The 24,492-nt window shown below is 41.9% G+C and overlaps 1 protein-coding gene across 2 annotated transcripts; it reads right to left on the bottom strand.

Moving 5' to 3' along the window:
• Positions 1-11,546: 11,546 nt before the first annotated feature.
• LOC134211821 (cytoplasmic phosphatidylinositol transfer protein 1) lies at positions 11,547-24,273 on the bottom strand. 2 transcript variants are annotated; one of them, XM_062689107.1, is made up of 7 exons: positions 24,052-24,273; positions 23,836-23,984; positions 21,317-21,427; positions 21,189-21,207; positions 21,040-21,111; positions 20,728-20,982; positions 11,547-11,769 (listed from the first exon to the last, which is right to left on the bottom strand). In XM_062689107.1, exons 1-7 carry the CDS (start codon positions 24,097-24,099, stop codon positions 11,593-11,595), a joined length of 831 nt encoding a protein of 276 aa, XP_062545091.1. In that variant the 5' UTR covers positions 24,100-24,273; the 3' UTR covers positions 11,547-11,592. The 2 variants fall into 2 exon arrangements, with proteins under 2 accessions (XP_062545091.1, XP_062545092.1); XM_062689108.1 differs by having other exon boundaries at positions 21,200-21,207; positions 21,317-21,405; positions 24,052-24,271.
• Positions 24,274-24,492: the final 219 nt, after the last annotated feature.

Raw genomic sequence — 24,492 nt, 5'->3', positions numbered from 1 at the left:
CTTCTAGGTATATTATAGATATTATTATTTTAAAGACTGTGAAGATATTTAGTATTTCACCAGATATTTTTTTATCGCCTTGTACTTGGTTATACGTCTATATGATTTGATTTCCGACATCATTTGACGTCTATATGCGTTCAAATCCGGAGGGTGAAACGACTGTCACCCTACCCAACACAGTTTTTGGTACTTCCGTTTTTGGTTCCCAGTGTCTGGGTAGTATACCCCAAAACTTTTATGTTTTTATAGCTATTAAATGTCGAAAACTAGCGTAGGTATAAAACAGATCGTCATGTTTGCTGTCGAATGCTTGGTCTTGAAACACTTGCAAACCTGCTGGCGGAAGGCTAGCTCTACAATCAGCAATTACAATTTACTTTTACAATTACAATTTACAACAACAATCAGCAGCAGCGCATGCTTTCTTTTCGTTTTCTTTCGCTTTGAATATATGGACCTTCACTTTTGTCGATAGCTCATAATATTTTTGATTCACAATGAGTTCTCTTTGAAACTTGCAGTTTGTTCTTCTGTTGCCTTCCTGTCGTAGGTTCAATCCCAGCCGGTAAGTTCTTCTACTTCGTGTCTTCCTCTATTTTTCTCATTTTCTAGCAATCTTCTTCATACCGTTTCCATCTATATCTTTAACATGACTACTTTATAAGTATCTGCTAGAATTGAAAATAAAAGAAAGTTCGTTTCTGCATTGAAAAAGGCCATCCTTTCTTTCCTATCACAGTGGTAACCCGTTACTAAACCTGGCATAAACTCGTGTAGCTGAATTCTGGCTTGCAGTGGACGAGTGACAACGTCACCATTTCTCTCCCCTTCCTTCACATTGTCTGAAGTCTGACTTGGCAGGGTCATTGAGACTTAACAATAGGCCATTCAGTTCAATCAAAGGTAATTGCCTATTTCCGGGGATTGAACCACCAGACTTGGACGTTAATTTACAATGTTATGAAAAACTCATATGTGAATATGTACGTTATGTGGAAGATATTAATTTGGAAAATGTATTGGAGGTAACCACTTTCCCTTCGATGGGACTCGAACCCATGACCCATTGCAGTACGCTAGACTGGTGGTTTTAACCAATCTGCTTACGAAGGACCTCCGTCGGCCTTCGCAACCTAGCGGCTACTGAACGAGCTCGAGATTCCCAAATTGGACGCATAGTCAAATCACTCGCAATCCATTTCTCAAGCCAATACTTCCACATGTGTATTGTACACGTCCATTTCATAAGACATTGCCGAGACTGTACTTGTTTACAACCGCTGAACAGATCGTTCAAATCCAATGCCGTCACTTTCATAGTGACATCATCATTTTTATTTTACCGTCACTGTCAATTGATCTCAATATAACCCAACCAGTCGAATTGATACTAGTGCCAACAAACGGTTGGATTTGAATGTAGTTGTTTCAAATTCATGATCAACTTCGCAAAAGAAGACCATTTTCTTAAACATGCTCGCACTCGCCGCACCGTATTTCATCCGCATTACATATATCAAGTTTTATGACGCCACTCGACATCGCGAGCTAAAACACATTTCATGAATCTCATTTTTCTTGGTCAAATGTTATTGTGGATTTACTTGACCATTGGATTCGAAGGTCGGTTCACTTGCCTATTTAAAACGTTTCCTACTGCAGCAAGGTTTACCAAACTCAGAAAATGTTTGATAGATTACCTTGTTTTTAGCTCCTTGTCTATCAAAACAGATGTCAAAACATCGGAAAAAGAAAGAGAAGTTCGAGGGAAACAGCAAAAAGCATGTGGTAGACTTGTCATTTTTGACAGATTTTACTACGCAAACAGGTGTGAAGGTGAAAACGGCGATTTCAACGACCGTTCAAGGAGCGACCATTTCAAACGGTCGGGTCCAATAGGGAAACCACGTACATTATTTCTTTTTCAAATTGGTTTCAATTTTCCGCTTTTGTGGTGAGAGATCAATCTTGAGGTTATACGCAGGAAATGACGAAGCAAACATTAGTGTGCATGCGACAAAACGAAACTCACCTCAATATTATCCTCCTGCTCAACCTTCTTTGACGCAAGGATGTTAACGATCATTCAGTAATTTGCGTTCGATCATTTAGTAGTTTGTCAATAACACATTTCAGAAGCTGAATTTCAAATTATGTTGTATGCTGGACTTCTAGTGCGAAGGTTTTTTCATGACTTTGTTTAATGGTTTGTTGTTTGAATTCCACTAGTAACGGAGTTGAGCGCTAGCTGCATTAACTTAAACTAAATGATTGAAATTTTGTTATCATTTAGTCTAAGTTACTGAAACTATAGCTATAACTTCGTTACTAGTGGAATTCAAAAAACGAACCATTAGGCAGAGTTGTAGAAAAACCTTCGCACTAGAAGTCCACCATACAACATAATTTGAAATTCAGCTTCTGGAATGTGTTATTGACAAACTACTAAATGATCGAAGGCAAATTACTGAATGATCGTTAACATCCTTGCTTTGACGTTTGTTTGAAAACGCATTTTTGTTTGAAAACGCACTACTTTTCACATTTTTGTTATAGAGCCTTTTTGTAACGGCATTTTCTTGACTCGCTTTTTTCCTCTTTGGCGGATATCAGCATATGCCATTTGTTTACATTCCACTCTTGTTTTTTTAATCCCCGTTTTTTCTCTTCGGCGGTACTCAATACACGCCGTTTTACTCCAGGAGTTTTCTTCATATGCCATTTGTTTTCCAGCAGGATGTTTTCTTTATTAAGCATTTTTGTCTTCCGGCGGTTTCCCTTACTCGCCATTTTGTTATGCACAGGGAGTTTTTTCCCTACCAGCGGTTTCTAATATACACCATTTTACTCATATGGTTTTTTGTTTACTCCTTTTTTTTCGCAAGTAGTGCCCACTGTTCTTAACTGACGGTTTGCTTTACTCGCCATTTTCTTCAACAGTTTTCGTTACTCGCCGTTTTGATTTTGCACCGAGAGTTTTCTTTACTCTTTGTTGTTTTGCCGACGGTTTTCAATACACGCGCAGGCGGTTTACTTTACTCGCCATCTTTTTCCCTTTTCTGGTGGTTTTCAATACACACCGTTTTCCCCTGACGGTTTACATTACACGCCATTTTCTCACTGGCGGTTTTCTTTACTCGCCATTGTTTTTGAACCGACATCGACATTTTGCCGGCGGTTTTCAATACACGCCGTTTTTCTTTAGCGGTTTTCACACTTTTTTGTGCCGACGGTTTTCTTTACACGCCTGTTTTCATCGCAAAGTTGCAGTTCTGTTATGTCTTACCTCGTTACTTCCAGCTTTTCGCAATGCTACCACCGTCACTTCAATACAAAAAAAAGACATCACGACGGTTCACTTTTTTGACATGAATCACATTTCGCACATTTCCGGTATGTCCCATGACGAGTGATTCCTTTCCTGATTTCGTAATTGTGGTTTATTTTTTTACCGGTCCTGTCTTTGGTCGCCAATGTAAATATTCATCAATTGTAAGGAATCACTCGACATGGCAGTCGATCTGTGCACTGCAAGTTATTTGCTTAGGAAGCTCCGCACTTCCTGATAGGATGCTGACGCTACTTCTGGCGAATGCTCGCTCTGGCTTGTTGACAGATGTATGCGATTGACCAACACGATCAATCTGTCATCATCGTCATCAACAATCATACGCAAGGGGAATGAATCTAAAAGTATAAGGTATGTATGCACCTCACAGTATGTATCCACACGCCAGATTTGTTTCCATTTGCTTGATCTCGAGTTATGATGGTTTCAAAGAGGAGAGGGGTCTCTATCCATCTTAAGAACCTTCCCCGGCCCCAAAAACCTCTGCATTCAAATTTTCATGCCGCTCGATTCAGTAGAAGAAGAAGAAGAAAACCTCCTCCTCCTCCTTGACTTTGCGGAGACCATAATTTTTAATAAATATGTGTAACGGCCTTATTAGTTTTCAGTTTGCAAAAAAATGCATTTTCCAAAGTCGTTTTTTAATATAAATTGATTGCATTACTAGCAAGCGCATTGGCATTGATAACAATTGATCGTCTCATACCTGCACAAACATGCCCCTATCTGGATCACTTTTTATACACCATGCACTACATTACGCAATTTTTGTTACATTTCTTTCGACCGCGGTCACTGGTCCGGCTCCATTGTTCTACTTTTTGTGCGAAACACCGCACAAAAAGGAGAGTCCAAAAGCCAACCGCACTGAACGGCGACGGCCGAAACGAGATTCTTGCGGACAAGAAAAGAGGGTGCTGCCAAAATGATCCGATACCCTATTTTAACATTTATAACTCAAAGTTTCAATATAATTTACAAATTGGTAGAGAATTTCCGAATCGATTGATATATAAATCTCAAAAATCCATCGGAAGATAAAGGCGCTATTAAAGTTCAAAATCATACATGATTTCGTGACGGTCTCGAATTTGGAAATTTTCATTTGTCACCCTGTATCCGAGTCTTCCCCTTAGACGTATAGTTTACGTCAAAAAAACAAAACTGAATCGAAAGCTGTTTTGATTATTAATGCATTGAAAATATTCAAATGCGTACACCAATGCATCAATGCACTGTAAAATGCACCAATGCGTGCTCCATTGCATCAATACTCAAATGCATGAAAAAATGCTCAAAAATACGCAAATGCGTTCATTAATACGTATGACTGCTTCGAAAATGCGTGAGTGATCCGCCCGAAATTCACTTGTGGTGGAGCCAACAAGTCCATATTGGAACCGAACGGTTACAAAAGAAAAAACAAATTGCTTTTATTTTCAAGTGTCACAGGGCCATCGTTCTTTCCCGCCATCATCAGTTCTTAGGCCTTAATTTTTCAAAGAGAATTCAAGCTCCTTCATACAGGTCAAGTTTTCTCCAGGTCGATACCGGTAGTTGTTTCCTTCATTGGGATTAAAGCTGCTAATTCCTCTGTGATTTGAAGCTGATCACAAATTCCCCTCATGAAGACAGCTACTTGTGCCTTATTTTTTACATTGAGAATTTTCATCTATTGCGAGCAGGTAGAATCAGAAGCAGGTCGCTTTTCGCGTAACGTAGTTTTCAAATCTCCTAATAGCGCCTTCGAGTGCAATGTTGAACAATAAATTCGAAAGTGCATCACCCTGCTTTAATCCGTCTAAAGTCATAAACGAGGTTGACACTTCGTCTGCAATCCGAATACTTGATTTCGAGCCATCCAGCGTTGCACGTATCAGTCTAATTCCTCCGGAAAACTAGAGGCCTTGATCAAGGCCTCTACGGAAAACCATGTTCGGACATTATCTGCCAAAGCTCATTTCTTTTTACTGAATCGTACGCTGCTTTGAAATCATTGAACAGATGGTGAGTCTGCAAGTTGTACTCCCGGAATTTATCAAGGATCATCCGCAGGCTAAACATCTGATCCTTCGTTGATCGGCCCTCACGAAAACCTGCCTGATGTTTGCCGACGAAGGACTCATCAAGCGGTCTCAGTCTGTTAAACAGGATCCCTCTGTATTTAATAAATTATTGGCAGTGGCTGATTTTCTATCCGCCGTTGCCACATCCAGGCGCTATAGTATATGCGCAAAATAGCCAGCATGAGTTAACCGCCAGAAATTTGTATGGCGAAAGACATTTAACGCGGGTTTTATCAAAATTAGGAATTTCTCATGAAAAACTACTTGGTACCGGATATGAAGGATGGTGTCCGCTACTACACCTACCAAATATTTTTTCGATTTAGGTGCTTAATGTTGAGAAATCGAACTTCTTATATACCAGATGTGCCTTTCGCCATACTGATTTCAGAAAGTTAACTCCTAGTGTGCCGCTGTAAGCACGCTCAAAGCAGGCGATTCATTGGCACACTCTAGTCTGTGCCGTTTCTTATAGATTGGGCATATGAGGCCATCTAGCCAGCCAGGTAGTTCTTCATCCTCCCATATTTTCAACGTGCATTATTTGTATGGAACTGACAGACGATTCTGTTCCAGTTCTGACACTTGACGATACTGTTATTATCTGTTATGGCAATGGCCAGCTTGCTCTGCGAGTTAGTCTCTGATTTGACGTTTCTTGAGGTCAACTGCACTCCACCATTCGAGCATTTTGATCAATGTTGCATATAAGAAGGCTTGAATTCACTGAATAGGCACCTTTTTATATGCCACATTGGTCAGAATGCTCGGAGCGGTGGGTGCAGTTGACTTCCACAAACGTCAAATCAGAGACTGACCCGCAGGCAAGCTGGCGGCCATTACCGCTCGCGGAAAACTGGATAGTCACTTTTCAAAACAAAACATTAAAAGTTAATAATCGAGCCAACGCGAAATGTCTCATAATATACCTTATAACAATGTTCATATGGCACACATTTTGACAGTTCTCAATGCTCGATTGGCTCAAAATGGTCACATTCACATATCTCTCATTAAAGAATCCTTATAATTATACCAAACTGCCTTATGCCATTTGGAGTAGCCCCTAGAATAATCATGTAGACGGCCCGCAAGTTTAACTTTTCGGATTGTTATAATGAAATAAGGACTAAATACAGAATAACTATTTTCAATATTTTTTATTGTTTATATTGTATAGATATTTAATTTCGTAATATTTAGTATACATACTACATTGAGGATTAACGAATCTTTACGCTTATGGTTAAGCGCTCAAAGTGGAGGTTAAGATTCTATCACAGAGAAACAGACGTCTTACTCAACACATGTTCCATCGTTCTCCTTTTTAACGGTGTATTCAATTTGGTAGGTGGTCAATCGGCCACCAATGGCGCTTCCATCGATTTTACTTGTATTTGACGTTTGCGCACTATCGCCATCTGGTTGCCGATTGACCACACACATGGAATTTAGCATTTGGCGAAAATGGTTTCGTGATGATAATTTTGATTGCTTTTTGTTCTAAGTGAGACGTCTGTTTCTCTGTGATTCTATTCCTGCTCGTTGTCAGTTGTATGTCCTAGTAAAGAAGCAAAGATAACATCGCTAGTCAAGTTGAAAACCAGAATGAAGGACTATCGAAGCTGGATTTTTCTTACAATCCGTATATTCAATCCAGTTTTCCGCGAGCGTTAATGGCCGCCAGCTTGCCTGCGGGTTAGTCTCTGATTTGACGTTTCTGGAGATCAACTGCACTAGAGGTAGAGGTCTAGAGGCCTATAGACACATACTATAGCGCCTGGATGTGACAGCGGCGGGTAGAAAATCAACCACTGCCAATAATTCACTGATCGATTCAATAATCGACCAGAATCGAGAGTAATCGATTAGCTACTAATGAATCGCCTGCTTTGAGCGTGCTTACAGCGGCACACTAGGAGTTAACTTTCTGAAGTCAGTATGGCGAAAGGCATCTGAGGCTCGATTTCTTAAAATGAATTATTGGCAATGGCTTAATTTCTATCCGCCGCTTCCTCATCCAATCGCTATCGTATTTGCGCAAATAGCCAGCAAGAGTTGACCGCCAGAAATTTGTATGGCGAAATACATCTAATGCGGGTTTTCTCAAAATTAGGAACTTTTCATGAAAAACTATTTGGTACCGGTTATGAAGGATTGTGTCCGCTACTACGTCTACCAAATATTTCTATGATTAAGGTGCTTAATTTTAAGAAATCGAACCTTAGATGCCTTTTGCCATACTGATTTCAGAAAGTTAACTCCTAGTATGCCGCTGTAAGCACGCTCAAAGCATTCGATTCATTTTGAGAAATCGAACCTTAGATGCCTTTCGCCATACTGATTTCAGAAAGTTAACTCCTTAGGTATTTTCCTAAAGCACGCTCAAAGCAGGCGATTCATTCGAGTAAAATCCCGATTAATCAATGAATCGCCTGCTTTGAGCGTGCTTACAGCGGCACACTAGGAGTTAACTTTCGGAAATCAGTATGGCGAAAAGCATCTAAGGTTTAATATCTCGAAAATAGGCAACCTAATAAAAAAAATATTCGGTTGGCGTAGTAGCGGACACCGTCCTATATAACTGTTACCAAATAGATTTTCGTGAAAAGTTCCTGCCGTTGAGAAATCCTCCGTTAGATGTCTTTCGCCATACAAATTTCTGGCGCTTAACTTATGCTGACTATTTTGCGCATATACAATAGCGCCTGGATGTGACAGCGGCGGGTAGAAAATCAGCCACTGCTAATAATAAATCGCCTGCTTTGAGCGTGACCCCACAGTCATGGGTCACACATTTGATTAACGTGCAAAATGGAGTGACTAATTATTGTTACAACGTGATCCATATATGTGGGATCAGTGTACCTAGCGATACTCTTTACACAAGGAGTTTGCATACGGGAGACGTGCCATTGCCTGAGGATAAGGTGTGAAATTCACTGATTATGTTTGTCACATTAGAAGACATTAATAACGTCTGTTAGTTGTCCGTTTCGTCCGCAACCATAAAGTAGATCCCTTACAAAGGGCAATTTCCGTATCTCAACCAGGGAATCAATATTCAAGCAACGCCTAACAATATACCCTTTTTTATCAACAGTTACTGACAAATGCACTTCGCAATAAGCCTCTTCCAGAACCCGAGCCCAATATGACAAGAATAAACATCTAACGCGGGTTTTCTCAAAATTAGGAACTTTCCATGAAAAACTATTTGGTACCGGTTATGAAGGATGGTGTCCGCTCCTACCCCTACCAAATATGTTTTCGATAAAGGTGCTTATTTTCGAGATATTAAACATTAGATGCCTTTCGCCATACTGATTTTCAAAAGTTAACTCCCAGTGTGCCGATACTTCATACAAAAAGTGTGACGCAGGGGTGAGCGGAGTATGAAATGCTATTTCAACGGATCTTTCCTAAGGTGCGTTCAGTGAAGTCTCTGGAATGTTGCTTTCAGCTATGTGGGTTCTCTTTTCGCCAGCTAAACCTCTCATTACACTGGCTACAGCGCCTACCCTCCAAGGCGCGTGATGAAAGGTTTAGTTTCCCATAGGAGTTTTCATACAAACTTGAACCGGCTTGTTCTCAATCAGTTTTTGTTCAAATCGGCTTTTGGAGGACACTCGGAGCATGGGACGGAATCAAGTGAGCGTGGTGGACCTGGGTCGTTTTTTGAACCACCCTACTAATATTCTTTGTTTTTTCATAAATACGATACCAATACTATTACAGTATATGACAGTTTGTATTTTACCAATACTTTTAAAGGTTTTTTTTTGTACTCAATCCACCTTCACCTTAAGCGCTTTCATCAAAAAAATATTTGGTAGGCATGGTAGCGGACACCTTCCTACATAATCGGTACCAAATAGTTTTTCATGAAAAGTTTCTTCACAGACAAACAGACGTCTCACTCAACACATGTTCCATAGTTCACCTTTTTAACGATTGATTTAAATTTTTGTAGCTGGTCAATCGGCCACCGATGGCGCTTCCATCGGTTTCACTTGTGTTTGACGTTTGCTCACTACCGCCATCTGGTTGCCGCTTGGCCACACACAGTGATTTTAGCATTGGGCGACAAAGTTTCCGCAACAATGATTTTGATTGTATTTTGTTCCAAGTGAGACGTCTGTTTCTCTGTGGTTTCTTGTTTTGAGAAAACCCGCGTTAGATTACTTTCGCCATACAAATTTCTGGCGGTTAACTCTTGCTGGCTATTTTGCGCATATATTATAAATTCAGTAGAAAACCGAATTATAGCCGCTATCGAAAGTGGATTTTTCTCACAATCCATACGTTAAACCTAATTTCGGAAGTAGTGCGCTGTATAGCACATCACCAAATGAAAACAGCGCACCACTTCCGAAGTTAGGTTTAACGTACGAATGAATGAATCGCCTGCTTTGAGCGTAATTACAGCGGCACACTAGGAGTTAACTTTCTGAAATCAGTATGGCGAAAGGCATCTAAAGTTCGATTTCTCAAAATTAAGCAACTTCATCGAAAAAATATTTGCAGGCGTAGTAGCGGACACCTTCCTACATAATCGGAACCAAATAATTTTTCATGAAAAGTTCCTAATTTTGAGAAAACCCGCGTTAGATGCCTTTCGCCATACAAATTTCTGGCGGTTTACTCATGCTGGCTATTTGCGCATATACGATAGCGCCTGGATGTGGAAGCGGCGAGTAGAAAATCAGCCACTGCCAATGAATCGATTGCTTTGAGCGACAGCGGCACACTAGGAGTTAACTTTCTGAAATCAGTATTGCGAAAGGCATCTAAGGTTCGATTTCTCAAAATTAAGCACTTCAATCGAAAAAATATTTGGTATGCGTAGTAGTAGTAGCGGATAGCATCCCTCATAACCGGTACCAAATAGTTTTTCATGAAAAGTTCCTAATTTTGAGAAAACCAGCGTTAGATGTCTTTCGCCATACACATTCCTGGCGGTTAACTCTTGCTGGCTATTTTGTGCATATACTATAGCGCCTGGATGTGGCTGCGGCGGGTAGAAAATCCGCCACTGCCAATAATGAATCGCCTGCTTTGAGCGTGCTTACAGCGGCACACTAGGAGTTAACTTTCTGAAATCAGTATGGCGAAAGGCATCTTAGGCTCGATTTCTCAAAAATAAGCACCTTCATCGAAAAAATATTTGGTGGGCGTAGTAGCGGACACCTTCCTACATAACCGGTACCAAATAGTTTTTCATGAAAAGTTTCTAATGTTGAGAAAACCCGCGTTAGATGTCTTTCGCCATACAAATTTCTGGTGGTTAACTCTTGCTGGCTATTTTGCGCATTTACTATAGCGCCTGGATGTGACAGCGGCGGGTAGAAAATCAGCCACTGCCAATAATTCATTCATAATGAATTATTGGCAGTGGCTGATTTTCTACCCGCCGCTGTCACATCCAATGAATCACCTGCTTTGAGCGTGCTTACAGCGGCACACTAGGAGTTAACTTTCTGAAATCAGTATGGCGAAAAGCATCTAAGGCTCGATTTCTCAAAATCAAGCACCTTCATCGAAAAAATATTTAGTAGGCGTAGTAGCGGACACCTTCCTACATAACCGGTACCAAATAGTTTTCCATGAAAAGTTCCTAATTTTGAGAAAACCCGCGTTAGATGTCTTTCGCCATACAAATTTCTGGCAGTTAACTCATGCTGGCTATTTGCGCATATACGATAGCTCCTGGATGTGGAAGCGGCGAGTAGAAAATCAGCCACTGCCAATAATTCATTGTATATGTGCAAAACAGCCAGCATGAGTTAACCACCAGAAATTTGTATGGCGAAAGACATCTAACGTAGGTTTTCTCAACAGCAGGAACTTTTCACTGAAATCTATTTGGTACCAGTTATAAAGGAAGGTGTCCGCTACTACGCCTGCCGAATATTTTTTTATTAAGTTGCTTATTTTCGAGAAATTAAACCTTAGATGCTGTTCGCCATACTGATTTCCGAAAGTTAACTCCTAGTGTGCCGCTTTAAGCCTGCTCAAAGCAGGCGATTCATTCATTCTGAATCTATGCTGGTGACCTGGCTTTGTGACCCCCATGACTATCAAGGAAATGAAAATGAAAATGAGTTTTGTCATTTACAAGATTAGCGTTATACCGTTAAATTAAATTTCTATTGTTTTCTTTAAAAGCCTCAATCACTCTACATTATCTGGATCTGATGAGGCTGGAACTTGTTCAGCTAAAACTTTTTGGTTGGCTTCCTCTTGTTTTTTGTGTTCGTACTCCCTCACATCGTCAATTGACATCCAATGCCATTCGTCTATCCAGGTGAATGCTTGCCGATGTCCAAGCAGAAGCACGTCTCTAATGCACTGTTAGTAATAAAAATTGAAAAGTGTTGTTAGAATGTTTGATCACAGATAACAGATATTTAGGGTAGAATTTTTTATTGATGTAAACTTTTGAATGAATTATTGGCAGTGGCTGATTTTCTACCCGCCGCAGTCACAGCCAGGCGCTATAGTATATGCGCAAAATAGCCAGCATGAGTTAACCGCCAGAAATTTGTATGGCGAAAGTCATCTAACGCGGGTTTTCTCAAAACTATGAACTTTTCATGATAAACTATTTGGTACCGGTTATGTAGTAAGGTGTCCGCTATTACGCCTACCAAATATTTTTTCGATGAAGGTGCTTAATTTTGAAAAATCGAACCTTAGATGCCTTTCGCCATACTGATTTCAGAAAGTTAACTCCTAGTGTGCCGCTGTAAGCACGCTCAAAGCAGGCGATTCATTGATATACGTTGGCCCACTGCTGCCATCTACTCAACTAATGAATTATTGGCAGTGGTTGATTTTCTACCCGCCGCTGTCACATCCAGGCGCTATAGTATATGCGCAAAATAGCCAGCATGAGTTAACCGCCAGAAATTTGTATGGTGAAAGGCATCTAACGCGGGTTTTCTCGAAAATAGAAACTTTTCATGAAAAACTATTTGGTACCGGTTATGTAGGAAGGTGTCTGCTACTACGCCTACCAAATATTTTTTCGATGAAGGTGCTTAATTTTGAGAAATCGAACCTTAGATGGCTTTCGCCATACTGATTTCAGAAAGTTAACTCCTAGTGTGCCGCTGTAAGCACGCTCAAAGCAGGCGATTCATTGCGGAAGTACACACGCACAGCTGAAAGTATGCTCTTTTGGGCAGAAATACACTCTTTTGTGGGAGAATGGGACTACCCACAAAAGGAGTAAAATTTGATGCATAAAGAGGATAAGTTTTACACACTTTTATGCATAAATGTGAATCATTTGTGAATAAAATATAGTCATAATTGTGCATAATATTTATTCTTTTTTGTGTGTAGTCCCTTTCTCCCACGAAAGAGCGTACTTTGAAGTCATAGTTGAATACTATATAGTCAAAAGAGCATACTTCAAAGTCTTTTGTGTGTAAACTTTTTTAGCAGTGCATATGGACGCAGCTGATTAGCAACCGTCGTTCGCAGCTAATGCGTTTGACAGCCACATTTGGGCTGCGTTTTCCATAACAATGAAGCGCCTGCTTTGGGCGTGCTTACAGCGGCACACTGGGAGTTAACTTTTGAAAATCAGTATGGCGAAAGGCATCTAATGTTTAATATCTCGAAAATAAGCACCTTATTCCAAAAAATATTTGGTAGGCATGGTAGCGGACACCTTCCTACATAATCGGTACCAAATAGTTTTTCATGAAAAGTTTCTTATTTTGAGAAAACCCGCGTTAGATGACTTTCGCCATACAAATTTCTGGCGGTTAACTCTTGCTGGCTATTTTGCGCATATACTATAGCGCCTGGATGTGGCAGCGGCGGGTAGAAAATCAGCCACTGCCAATAATTCATTTTGAGAAATCGAACCTTAGATGCCTTTCGCCATGCTGATTTCAGAAAGTTAACTCCTAGTGTGCCGCTGTAAGCACGCTCAAAGCAGGCGATTCATTTTAAGAAAACCCGCGTTAGATGTATTTCGCCATACAAATTTCTGGCGGTTAACTCATGCTGGCTATTTGCGCATATACGATAGAGCCTGGATGTGGAAGCGGTGGGTTGAAAATCAGCCACTGCCAATAATTCATTATCTTTGCGCCATCTCCAAACGATTGCCACAGATAACAGATATTTGAACTAGAACAAATTAAATTAAAAATCTTGTGTAAGATTTTAAATACTACGCACTACAGCCATCTACTCAACTAATTTCAGAAGTATATACGGACGCAACTGATTACCAATCGTCGAACTCAGCATAAGGTTTTACATTGAATAAACATAACCTCAAAAACTCAATCGAATGAACTCAATTTGACATTTATCGGTGGTAGGTTCATGAGGTTCATCCTATCTCCCGCAGCAAGCGGATGAACCTTTGTTTATATTAGGTTCTGCAGCGTCTGTACGTAACCTCAAACTGATGACAGATTAGTAGTACTTCGCGTTGGACTCGGGGGCAGCCAACCAATCACGAAGTCGAATCTTGTCGGAGTCCTCGTCGGAGTCAGTGGATAGTACTACTGAACTGTCAAAAAAGTTCATTTGACGAGGACCGAATTCATTCGTGACGTCATACTACAGAACCTAATACAAACCACCGATACCTGTCAAATATGGAAGAAATTCACCAGGAGGCAGCCGTGGCTACATACGTGTGACGTCACACTGTGAAACCATATTGACAGTTTGACAGTATCATTTAGGCTGCGTTGTACACAGAAGTGATCGTCGCTCCTTTTCCAAACGATTGCCGATTGCTCCAAAATGTTCGATATATTTGAATCAACGGTTGCGGATATTTATACACGTATCGTATGCTAGCCTAAATATATGTTATCTGTGCGATTGCCAAACCCTTCCCCAATGAATCATCCACTTTGAGCGTGCTTACAGCGGCACACTTGGAGTTATCTTTCTGAAATCAGTATGGCGAAAGGCATCTAAGGTTCGATTTCTCAAAATAAGCACCTTCATCGAACAAATATTTGGTAGGCGTAGTAGCAGACACCTTCCTACATAACCGGTACCAAATAGTTTTTCATGAAAAGTTTCTATTTTCGAGAAAACCCGCGTTAGATGTCTTTCGCCATACAAATTTCTGGCGGTTAACTCATGCTGGCTATTTTGCGCATATACTATAGCGCCTGGATGTGACAGGTAGAAAATCAACCACTGCCAATAATGAATCGCCTGCTTTGAGCGTGCTTACAGCGGCACACTAGGAATTAACTTTCTGAAATCAGTATGGTGAAAGGCATCTAAGGTTCGATTTCTCAAAATTAAGCACTTTCATCAAAAAAATATTTGGTGGGCATGGTAGCGGACACCTTCCTACATAATCGGTACCAAATAGTTTTTCATGAAAAGTTTCATATTTTGAGAAAACCCGCATTAGATGACTTTCGCCATACAAATTTCTGGCGGTTAACTCTTGCTGGCTTTTTTGCGCATATACTATAGCGCCTGGATGTGACAGCGGCGGGTAGAATCAGCCACTGCCAATAATTCATTTAAAACACATTTGATTCAACGGTTGCGGATGTTTACACACATCTTTTATCTGTGGTTTAATAAAAGGGGCAGATTCTTTTAAGGGTCTTATTATTTTTTCATCATTTCTAAAATGTATAGTTTTTAAAATCATATCAAAACCACGCGGAACCCCTGAGGTTATGTCAACGCACTTCCGCCCCGCTTCCATGTCGTATACCAGTACTCGATTCTGGAAGTAGCTTCCGAGAATCTTGTACAGGTACTCGGGAATTCCAAGACGCAGGAGCGCATCTGCAATAGCTGCCCAACTGACACTTTTGAATGCATTCCTCACGTCACGCTGGATAGCTATCTCCGCGGATTTGGTAACCGACAAGATAGCGTCTACGATCGACTTACCCTTTCGGAAGCCAAACTGGTTACTCGATAGACCATCCGCACCCTCCGTGCGTATCAACAACCTGTTGAGGATGATCTTCTCGAGTACCTTCCGCGCCGTATCAAGATCTATATGGCGACGGATCCCCGGGTGGTTTTCCCGCCTTTGGCAATAGGACCAAGCTCTGCCTTTTCCATGCTTCAGGGAAGACTCCCTCATCCAGACATCTCTGCATGACAGATCTGAACATCTCGGGAGCCTCAGCAATGGCCGCTTTGATGGCCAGGTTCGGAATACCATTCGGTCCTGGGGCCTTACGTACACTAAGGGACTGTGCAATCCCCGCAAGTTCCGCCACGGTTACTCTTTCCTCGTCGGCCTGGCCCCTGGCAGCCCCACAAAGTGAGGCCAGGGACTTGGGTCATGACGTGCGAAGAGCCCGCGATGATCCTCTCCAGCATCTCTGGATACCGCTATGTAGGGGCCATCGCGCCACGTGTCTTGGCCATTACGACCCTATAGGCGTCACCCTGGATTCGCGTTGGCACTTTGACACAGGCCCTCGAAGTTGGCTTTTTTGCTTGATCTAATCTCAGTCTTCAGAGCGGCTCTAGCAGCCACGAACGCCACCCGTCGTTCAACACGCTCCTCTTTTGTGCGTGCTCGCTGCATCCGCCTCCTTGCCGTAGGCAGGCGCGGCGCAGGTTCGCAACTGCTTGAGTCCACCAGTAAGCCGCTGGCCTCCTATTCCTAGGGAGGACTTTCTTAGGCATGGTGGCATCGCATGCACGCGAGAGTAGTGTTACCAGCTCCCAGCGGAGGGCTTCCTTAAACACCTCGTCGTCGAAGAACGATGTCTTCCACATACGAGGGCTAGGCCTCGCCACTTCTTCCATCTGCTGAATGCTGGTCGTATAGTCGATACTGTAGCGAACCGCCAGGTGGTCGCTGTGAGTGTATCCATCATCTACCCTCCAGTTCGAACTACTCGTTTGGCTACGTTCCAGCTGTAGGTACTTTTTGTACCGACATTGACCAAATAAACATCCAACATGGCCAGTGATTCCAGCAGGACCTGCCCACGTTGATTCGTGGAACGGCTTCACCATTCTACGGCCCAAGCGTTGAAGTCCCCCGCTATCACCACCGGCCTACGCCCCATCAAGTTAGCTGTCAAACAAGCCAACATACGACCGAACTGCTCGATCGACTATCGAGAAGGCGCATAGCAGCTGCAGAAGAAGACCCCGTTGACTTTGTCAATGACGAAGCCCTCGTGTGTCGAAGACACCAACTCTTGGAATGGGTATTTCCCCGTTGTCCATATCGCCGCCATTTTAGACCCATCGGTGACCCAATTACCGTTCCTGGCAGGTACCCGATAAGGATCCTCTATGATGGCGATATCCGTCCCCCATTCAGCAACTGTCTGACACAGCAGTTGCTGGGCTGCATCACAGTCCTTCAGGTTTAGCTGCGTTACATGCACTGTGATTTTGCAGCACGCTTAAACGCCGGGCACTTCGAACCCCCCATGGGGTGCTTTGCTGGAACAAATCAAGCAATGAATCGCCTGCTTTGAGCGTGCTTACAGCGGCACACTAGGAGTTAACTTTCGGAAATCAGTATGGCGAAAGGCATCTAATGTTTAATATCTCAAAAATAAGCACCTTAATCGAAAAAATATTTGGTAGACGTAGTAGCGGACACCTTCCTACATGACTGGTACCAAATAGTTTTTCGTGAAAAGTTTCTACTGCTGAGAAATCCCGCGTTAGATGTATTTCGCCATACAAACTTCATGTGGTTAACTCATGCTGGCTATTTTTACATATACGATAGCGCATGGATACGGCAGCGGCGGGTTGGAAACCACCAACTATGTATCTGATTCATTGGGAGAATTCGTACACCATTGTGCCTTGTGTCCCTCCAATCCGCAGCGTCGGCAGAGCTTGCTTCTGCCAGGGCCTTTGTAGTCCAATGGCTTGTGCCCCGGTTCCAGGCACTTGAAGCAAACTTCGAGTTGCTCGTATATGCTCACAGGGCACACCGACCATCCCACCTTGACGCTCCTTAGCTAGACTGCCTTGGAGGCGTCCTCTGTAGGTAGCCAAACCAATGCTACCAGCGTCCCTGCCGGACATTTACGTAGCCGAACGGCTGCAGTAGGCGTCTCCACTTCACACTGTCGCCGCAGTGCCGTGACGAGCTCTTCGACTTCGGTGTTCTCGTTCAGGTCTTTAACCCTTAGATTCACCTCCGTCGTGAGTGCCCTCACCTTGACCGTCTCGCCTAAGATTTCCTCCGCCAACTTCTTGTAGGCGGCCCATTTTGCGAGACGCCCCGTTTCAGCTCGAGGATCATCTCGCCCGTCCAGGTACGTCTTATTCGACGTACGTCGGCGCCGAGTTCACCGAGCTCAACGCCACTCCTCATCGCCTCCAAGACGTCCGAGTACTTAGCCTCATTCGTCTTTATGACTAGGGCATCGCCCCTGGGGCGATTGGCGCCTACCATATACTTCTTGCTACCCTCATTCGCCTTGGCATTCTTTTCGGCCCTTGACGTCTTCGGTGTCCTCTTGTTCTTGACTAGTGACCAGAAGACGTCATCCCCCTCATTTCCCTGGTCTGGGGCGGCTGAGAGCTCTCAGCCTGCCGTAACCCCATACCACCGTCTTTCCTGGGTCCCCCGGTTTTGGAGGTACCTGGCCGGGGTTTAGCATCCCAGCCCCACTACCCTTGTTCGGGGTAGTAACCCTCCGCGTTTTGGAGCGGCCCCTAGGGAGACTGTCTCCCCCGTTTTTGTGTCTGCTCCGTTGGGGCAGTCACCTCGACGTGCCCTGAGTACTTGAGCCTCAGTCTGGATAGACTTTGGCACCACCGTCTTCGCTGGCACGCCCTCGGTCGATTCGACCTTGCCCGAGCCCGCGAATCTTTGGGCCTCAGTCTGGGTAGACCTCGACTCCACGGATTTCACGGGTTCGCGCTTGGCCGTCCCGACCGCCATATCCAGCTTGGCGTCCAATATCGACTTTCGACGTTTCAGCAAGCTCCCCGTTGAGGTCCTTACTGATATTATGCTACGATGACGCAAAGCCGATGATGGCGTCCAGCTTTTCCTTCGCCACCTCGAAGGCCGAACGCCCATCGCGTTTGCGGTTCATCGCCCTCACAAGCCATGGGCCGTCCATCACCTCTACCGGCGTAGCCGGGGAGAAGGTTAAGTGGCCCACGCTGGCGCTGCGCACCGAGCTGCCGACTATTGCCTCTGGCCTCCTAGCCGGAGACCTGAACAACCCACCATTTGCGAAGGGGTTGTCGCCTACACTACTACCACGAATTGAAGAATTTACTTGGTTTTCCATTTTGATCCCACGCCAGCCAGAGCCCAGCATGACGCGGTAAGGGACAATTACTGTGGAGAGTGCCCGGGTACCCCACAGGCTCCGTTAAAGGCCTAGCTCATTATTTTCACCTTCCTGGCCATGCATCCCCTCGGCACGGGTCGCTTAACGCCTTGGGATTAGGGGCTAGGGACGATGGTCTACTTGGTCGCACCCCCCACTCTAGCTGATGTCAGAAAGACAACAGTGCCCAGGCTGCACTACCAGCTAAGTACAAAACCCTTAGCTGGCGGTTGATTGTCATCGGAAGACCCGTGGAAGCGTGAGATTGGAACACGTGAGGACCAGAGCTGTGTAGGTAGCTTCTTCCCAGATGTCAACTCACCATTTCGCAGCCCATGTGAGTGTGTGTGTTTTTTTCATTGTTTTTTTCTCAAGGTTTCCCCGCCTTGGATTTTTTTTTTCAAAAATAGTGGCAATGCATTTTAATCAATGCAAAAACATGCAAAATGATCGAAAAAATGTGATCTATTCTCCTAAAGAGCTTTTTGACCTTCCTAATGTGATTTTTTCAATATATTTTATACCTAGTCGACCCGGCAGACGTTGTCCTGCATAGTAGGCGAAAATGCGCGTTGTGAACTACCCATGCGAAATTTCCATACGGTTCTTAATTTTAGTTTTTCACGATTTGGTCAACCTTATTCGTGATTTTTGCATGAGGAAATATCATATAAACCCGTCAGAAACGATAACGAACATATTTGCTGAAGGGATGAAGAAAATCCATCTAGCCGTTTTCGAGTTATGCGAATACGAACACAGACTATTTCATTTACATATATATTAAGTTTCTAATCTGAGGATTTCGGATTTAAAAAAAAATATAAACTGAACTACACGCTTTCGCTGTCGAAACTGGAATCCAGAACTCATCTTAGATCACGATACTTCTCAATCGGACTTAAACGACAAATCAGCAATACCCGGACAACCGATAGAAGTCAGTGCTACAGCAGAGTCAGCAACATCGAAGTGGAACGGACGCAATACGACACCCAACATCAACAATATCCACCTGGACTACGTGACCACCGGAGGACCATCGTTGCTAGGCGTCAAGTCAGCAGTTTTAGGTACGAAGGCAGGGCACTTAGGCTTTGTATAGTATTCAATAAAGCATTCCAGTTTCGACAGCGAAAGCGTGTAGTTCAGTTTAGAGGCCTGAATAAGAGAAACGCGGATAGGTATGTGCCGCCAATCGAACCGTCAAAAAACAGCAGCCAATCGAGCAGGAGACCTGTCAAGCAACCAAAATGTTGGCTCAAATACTGAAAACGGCCAAATTCGATTTTATGCCATTTTTAAATAAACAAAATTGAATGTATTTTACATTAGTTTACAATGATATATGCAAGTCATTTATAGATTATGAATTGGAATTCCATTGTTTATAGGATTCTATTGTTATGTGATGTGGGCACATAAAATAGCCGATTGTGAGATTTTATCTACATAAACCATTTCTTTCTTTTCATGTGTTGTTCTTTGATGAAGAAGATTGAATGCAGTGTTGGCAGATTCATATTTTCTATCCGCGTTTCTCTTATTCAGGCCTCTAGTTCAGTTTATATTTTTTTAAAAACCGAAATCCTCAGATTAGAAACTTAATTTATATATATATATATATTATATATCTCTCTGAGCATATATTCATCTCATCGCGAAACAAAGAAATACAGCACCAAATTTGTCGCTTCTGTTTTGCTAACAAGCGTGCTTACTACTGAAAAAATCACAAAAATTGAGAGACAAATCAAATGTTGCGATGAAGCCCAGGAGAAGTAACTCCACTGCTCACGTGTTTAACATTTGATATGCTGAAATGCATCGTTAGAATTGGTGTCTCCGAAATTGGAACTTTTTGAAGAAATTTAACATGGCCTAGAATCAGTTTATTATGGTAACAGCCTAGTTAGATGAATATATATGAAAATGAAAACAGAGCAGAAACTGCAGAGAAATTGACATATTCGAAGAATATAATTCAGTATGTGAGTACTATTATACTTACACGCTGAACAAAGTCTTCCACCTTAGTTTGTAGTCCCCATACTTCGAACGATACTTGAACAAGTTTATAGGAACACATTACTGGGCTGTCTGTTTGTCGCCACCCTTCTATCAGTGGCCCACGACCGGTGATTGCAGATTTGAAGCATTTAGGATCCTCCTCTTTCTTGTAGTGCTTGGCAGCAACTTCATCAAAAGCTATGTCTACGAAATCAATTGTTCGTTCGTCAATTGTCGCATCTGGCACCCTAAGACACTTGTAATAAAATATAAGATTTTATAAGACAATAATGATCATATAACCGTAGCTTACATTATCCGATGTTCCTGGATTGTCTTCAAATTTAGTTAGAATAGTAATGTTAAGCTTTGGTATGAAGGAGCACTGAAATAAGTAGAATGTTTTAAATGACCTTTCTTCTTTATAGACTTGCTGTAAACAGCAGGTGTTTAACTACCTACTCTATACCCACCGTATATTCTGTACATTAAGATACAAAAGGGTATATGAAAAGATATGGTAGAAATTAATATTTTTGTTATATAGTTTTTGATGAAAAAATGAAAAGGTCAACACTTTTTTAACATACCTGTTATTGTGAATGGATAATAGTTCCATCCTTTCTCCACTATATAGAAAACCTTCGGACAAAACGCTTGCACCCAGTATGGTAGCCGACTGTATTGAGAAAAAAAATATACTAATTAAGAAAATATTAGTTTTGCACCCTCCGTGCAAGAAAACGGTCTCAAGTAGGATGGCGGACAAATTCACTCAATAAAAAATATATTTTCATTAATAACAACACAAAATTATAATGCAATCTTATATTATTCCTTAATAAACTTTTTCTGCTATATATCTTGAGACTAGCAGAAGATTCTAAATAACAAACCATTCATGACATACAAATCTCCTTACGAACATACTATTGAGGATCAAACTTAATGTAAATAAAGGTGGTACAATGAATCGCCTGCTTTGAGCGTGCTTACAGCGGCACACTAGGAGTTAACTTTCTGAAATCAGTATGGCGAAAGGCATCTAAGGTTCGATTTCTCAAAATTAAACACCTTAATCGAAAAAAATATTTGGTAGGCGTAGTAGCGGACACCATCCTTCATAACCGGTACCAAATAGTTTTTCATGAAAAGTTCCTTATTTTGAGAAAACCCACGTTAGATGTCTTTCGCCATACAAATTTCTGGCGGTTAACTCTTGCTGGCTATTTTGCGCATATAGTATAGCACCTGGATGTGGCAGCGGCGGGTAGAAAATCAGCCACTGCCAATAATTGATGCGCTCATGGTTCGAGTTGTTTGATCCGATCTTCTCATTTAAGTCGCCTATACAGATTTTGATTATCACCCTTTGGAAAAAAACACATAACAGGCCAGACAGTAGCAACACCGGTTCGGACACTCGGCCTCGCCCGATGTGTTGGCCATAGCAAGGGAACCCCCTTACAAAAAACAACAAATACTAGATTTCCCTTTCTACACCACCTACAATCCTAGAGTTCCCTCTCTACACCACCCACGGCAGGCTACTGACTGATACTTCTGCCAGCAGCTGCAGCTCTCTTTTATTCAACAACAGGTATATACAATACATCCATAACAATATTCCTTAATCTACCCAAGAGCAACTACAACTAACTGGCGCCTGCTTCTTATCCATCTACGATGTACTGCGAAGCGTCGCACACTACCTGATATTCCAACACGGTGTGCCCAGGTTTAGAGGAAACGGCGGAACACGTTCTTCGTCCTTCTAGAATCTAGGTAGAAGAAATTCTACCAAATTTCAATGAAGGTGTGATTAACAAAAAGAGACATGTAACGCACATTTTCCACACACAACGCAACGAAGCGACTATAGATGCAAGGTATAGGTTGGGGCCTCTCATTCTCGACGTCAATAGTTCGAATCTGGTCTGAGCGGGAATTTTTTTTTCGATACTGGTATTTTAGGAAATTTAGGAAATTCTTTATATCTCCATATTCTTACTTTCGAGAAGCTTTCTGGTGTTTTTAAAGACTGAGATATGATTCTTGTGATACTGATTTCAGAAGAGAATAATTTAATGAAGTTGCTTTGCTTCTTTGATATTTGATTGATATGCCAATAATTCAAATCAAAGACTTGAATTATAACTAATTTTCTATTTTTCAGAGGGTATTCCTTTGACTTTCATACAAACTATTCTGTCAGCCGTGTATTTTTTTTAAATTATGAAGTGATGATTTATTTATTTAGTTGAAATACCTAAACAGTAATGTTGTTGATAGCTAATTGTTATATTTTAAAATCACGAACTACTGCACAAATAGTTCTTCATATCACCGTTGATTGGCTGGTGCTACCCAGCAATTCCAATAGGACATCGATGGAAAACGATTCGATATCTGTCAAAAGTAATCTTGCTCTGCGAGCAGGGTTATTTGATAATTATTGAAATGTCACTATTAAGTTTAATTTCAGTTTAATTATCCAATTGAGACAGACCCTAAGTATTTGAATAAAAAAAAGTCTGAATAAAATCGGCAGACCAACAAAGTGGACCGGAGCGAGCGCGCGCGCTCCGGTCCACTTTGTTGGTCTGCCGATTTTATTCGGCCTTTTGTGGTTTCGGCCTTTTGTGATTCGGCCTTATGTGATTTCGGCCTTTTGTGCATTCGGCCTTTTTTGCTTTCGGCCTTTTGTAATTCGGCCATTCGTGATTCGGCCTTTTGTGATTCGGCCTTTCGTAGTAGACCCGTCATGACAGTTGATCTGTTCTGTTTGAACTTAATTCAACGCACACTATGCATGATTTCTTCTATGCGGGGATTTACCTCTGGGCATTATTTCCGCGTAGCTCTCAAAAAAAATTTTTTTCTACGTAATATAATAACTGAAATCATTATTATTTTACTAATGTTGCCACCCTACTTGCTGAGCCATGACCTCCGTAGACCGGGACTCTAGTTGCGCATATGCTACCTTATACTAAAGACACACTAGTGGTAAAACTTGAACCATGGTACGAATACCACTAGTGTGTCATTACTCTTTGATAAGCATCCTTTTTACACCTTTGAGAAAAGTTGATAAGATTACTCTTACCTGGACAAATGAATTCTCTTCTCCGTATACTGCCCTTTTCCATGTTCTTCATCGTGGCACTCTTTATTTTCGATAACTTCCACACCGTTTCCTGCATCGGACTGTTCCAAGCTGTGTCGAGCAATCATGTAGAGTTGCCCGATTCTATACTGTTGGATAACAACATTTATGTTACGTACATACGCTTGACTTTTATACATATTTAAATGAATTTACCTCTTCCACGGTGAGTGGCATACAGATTCGATATTCTTTTGTAAGCATGTTCCTTGATTTTGTTTACTTCAATTACACAGGTAGAGATTATTATATGTACAGATAAAACAGGTATTTTTTAATTAGTAAATTTAGTTCAGGTTAGACCTCTTAACTCTCTGAAACGACCGACAGATAATGATTAAATCGGATGATTAAAATAAAATGTCGTGCGCGTGTGACAAGTTTTAAGACAAAACAAAACACCAAAACATATACACTGAAAACCAAAACTACCCAAAAGTGTGATGTTTACACTCAAAACCGTACACGGTTAGATTACTTTACCCATTAATGGGTACTCTGTTATTGTTGATATACACGGTTAGAAAAAAGTACCTAATATTAGGTACTTTTCACTCAAATTGGAAGTTCAGTGTGGGAACCCAAAATAAGGTAATT

Source organism: Armigeres subalbatus, chromosome 2, assembly GCF_024139115.2.
Source record: "Armigeres subalbatus isolate Guangzhou_Male chromosome 2, GZ_Asu_2, whole genome shotgun sequence".
NCBI lineage: Eukaryota > Metazoa > Arthropoda > Insecta > Diptera > Culicidae > Armigeres > Armigeres subalbatus.
The sequence above is the reverse complement of the archived record's forward strand: the minus strand, read 5'-3'. Positions and strand labels throughout refer to the sequence as shown.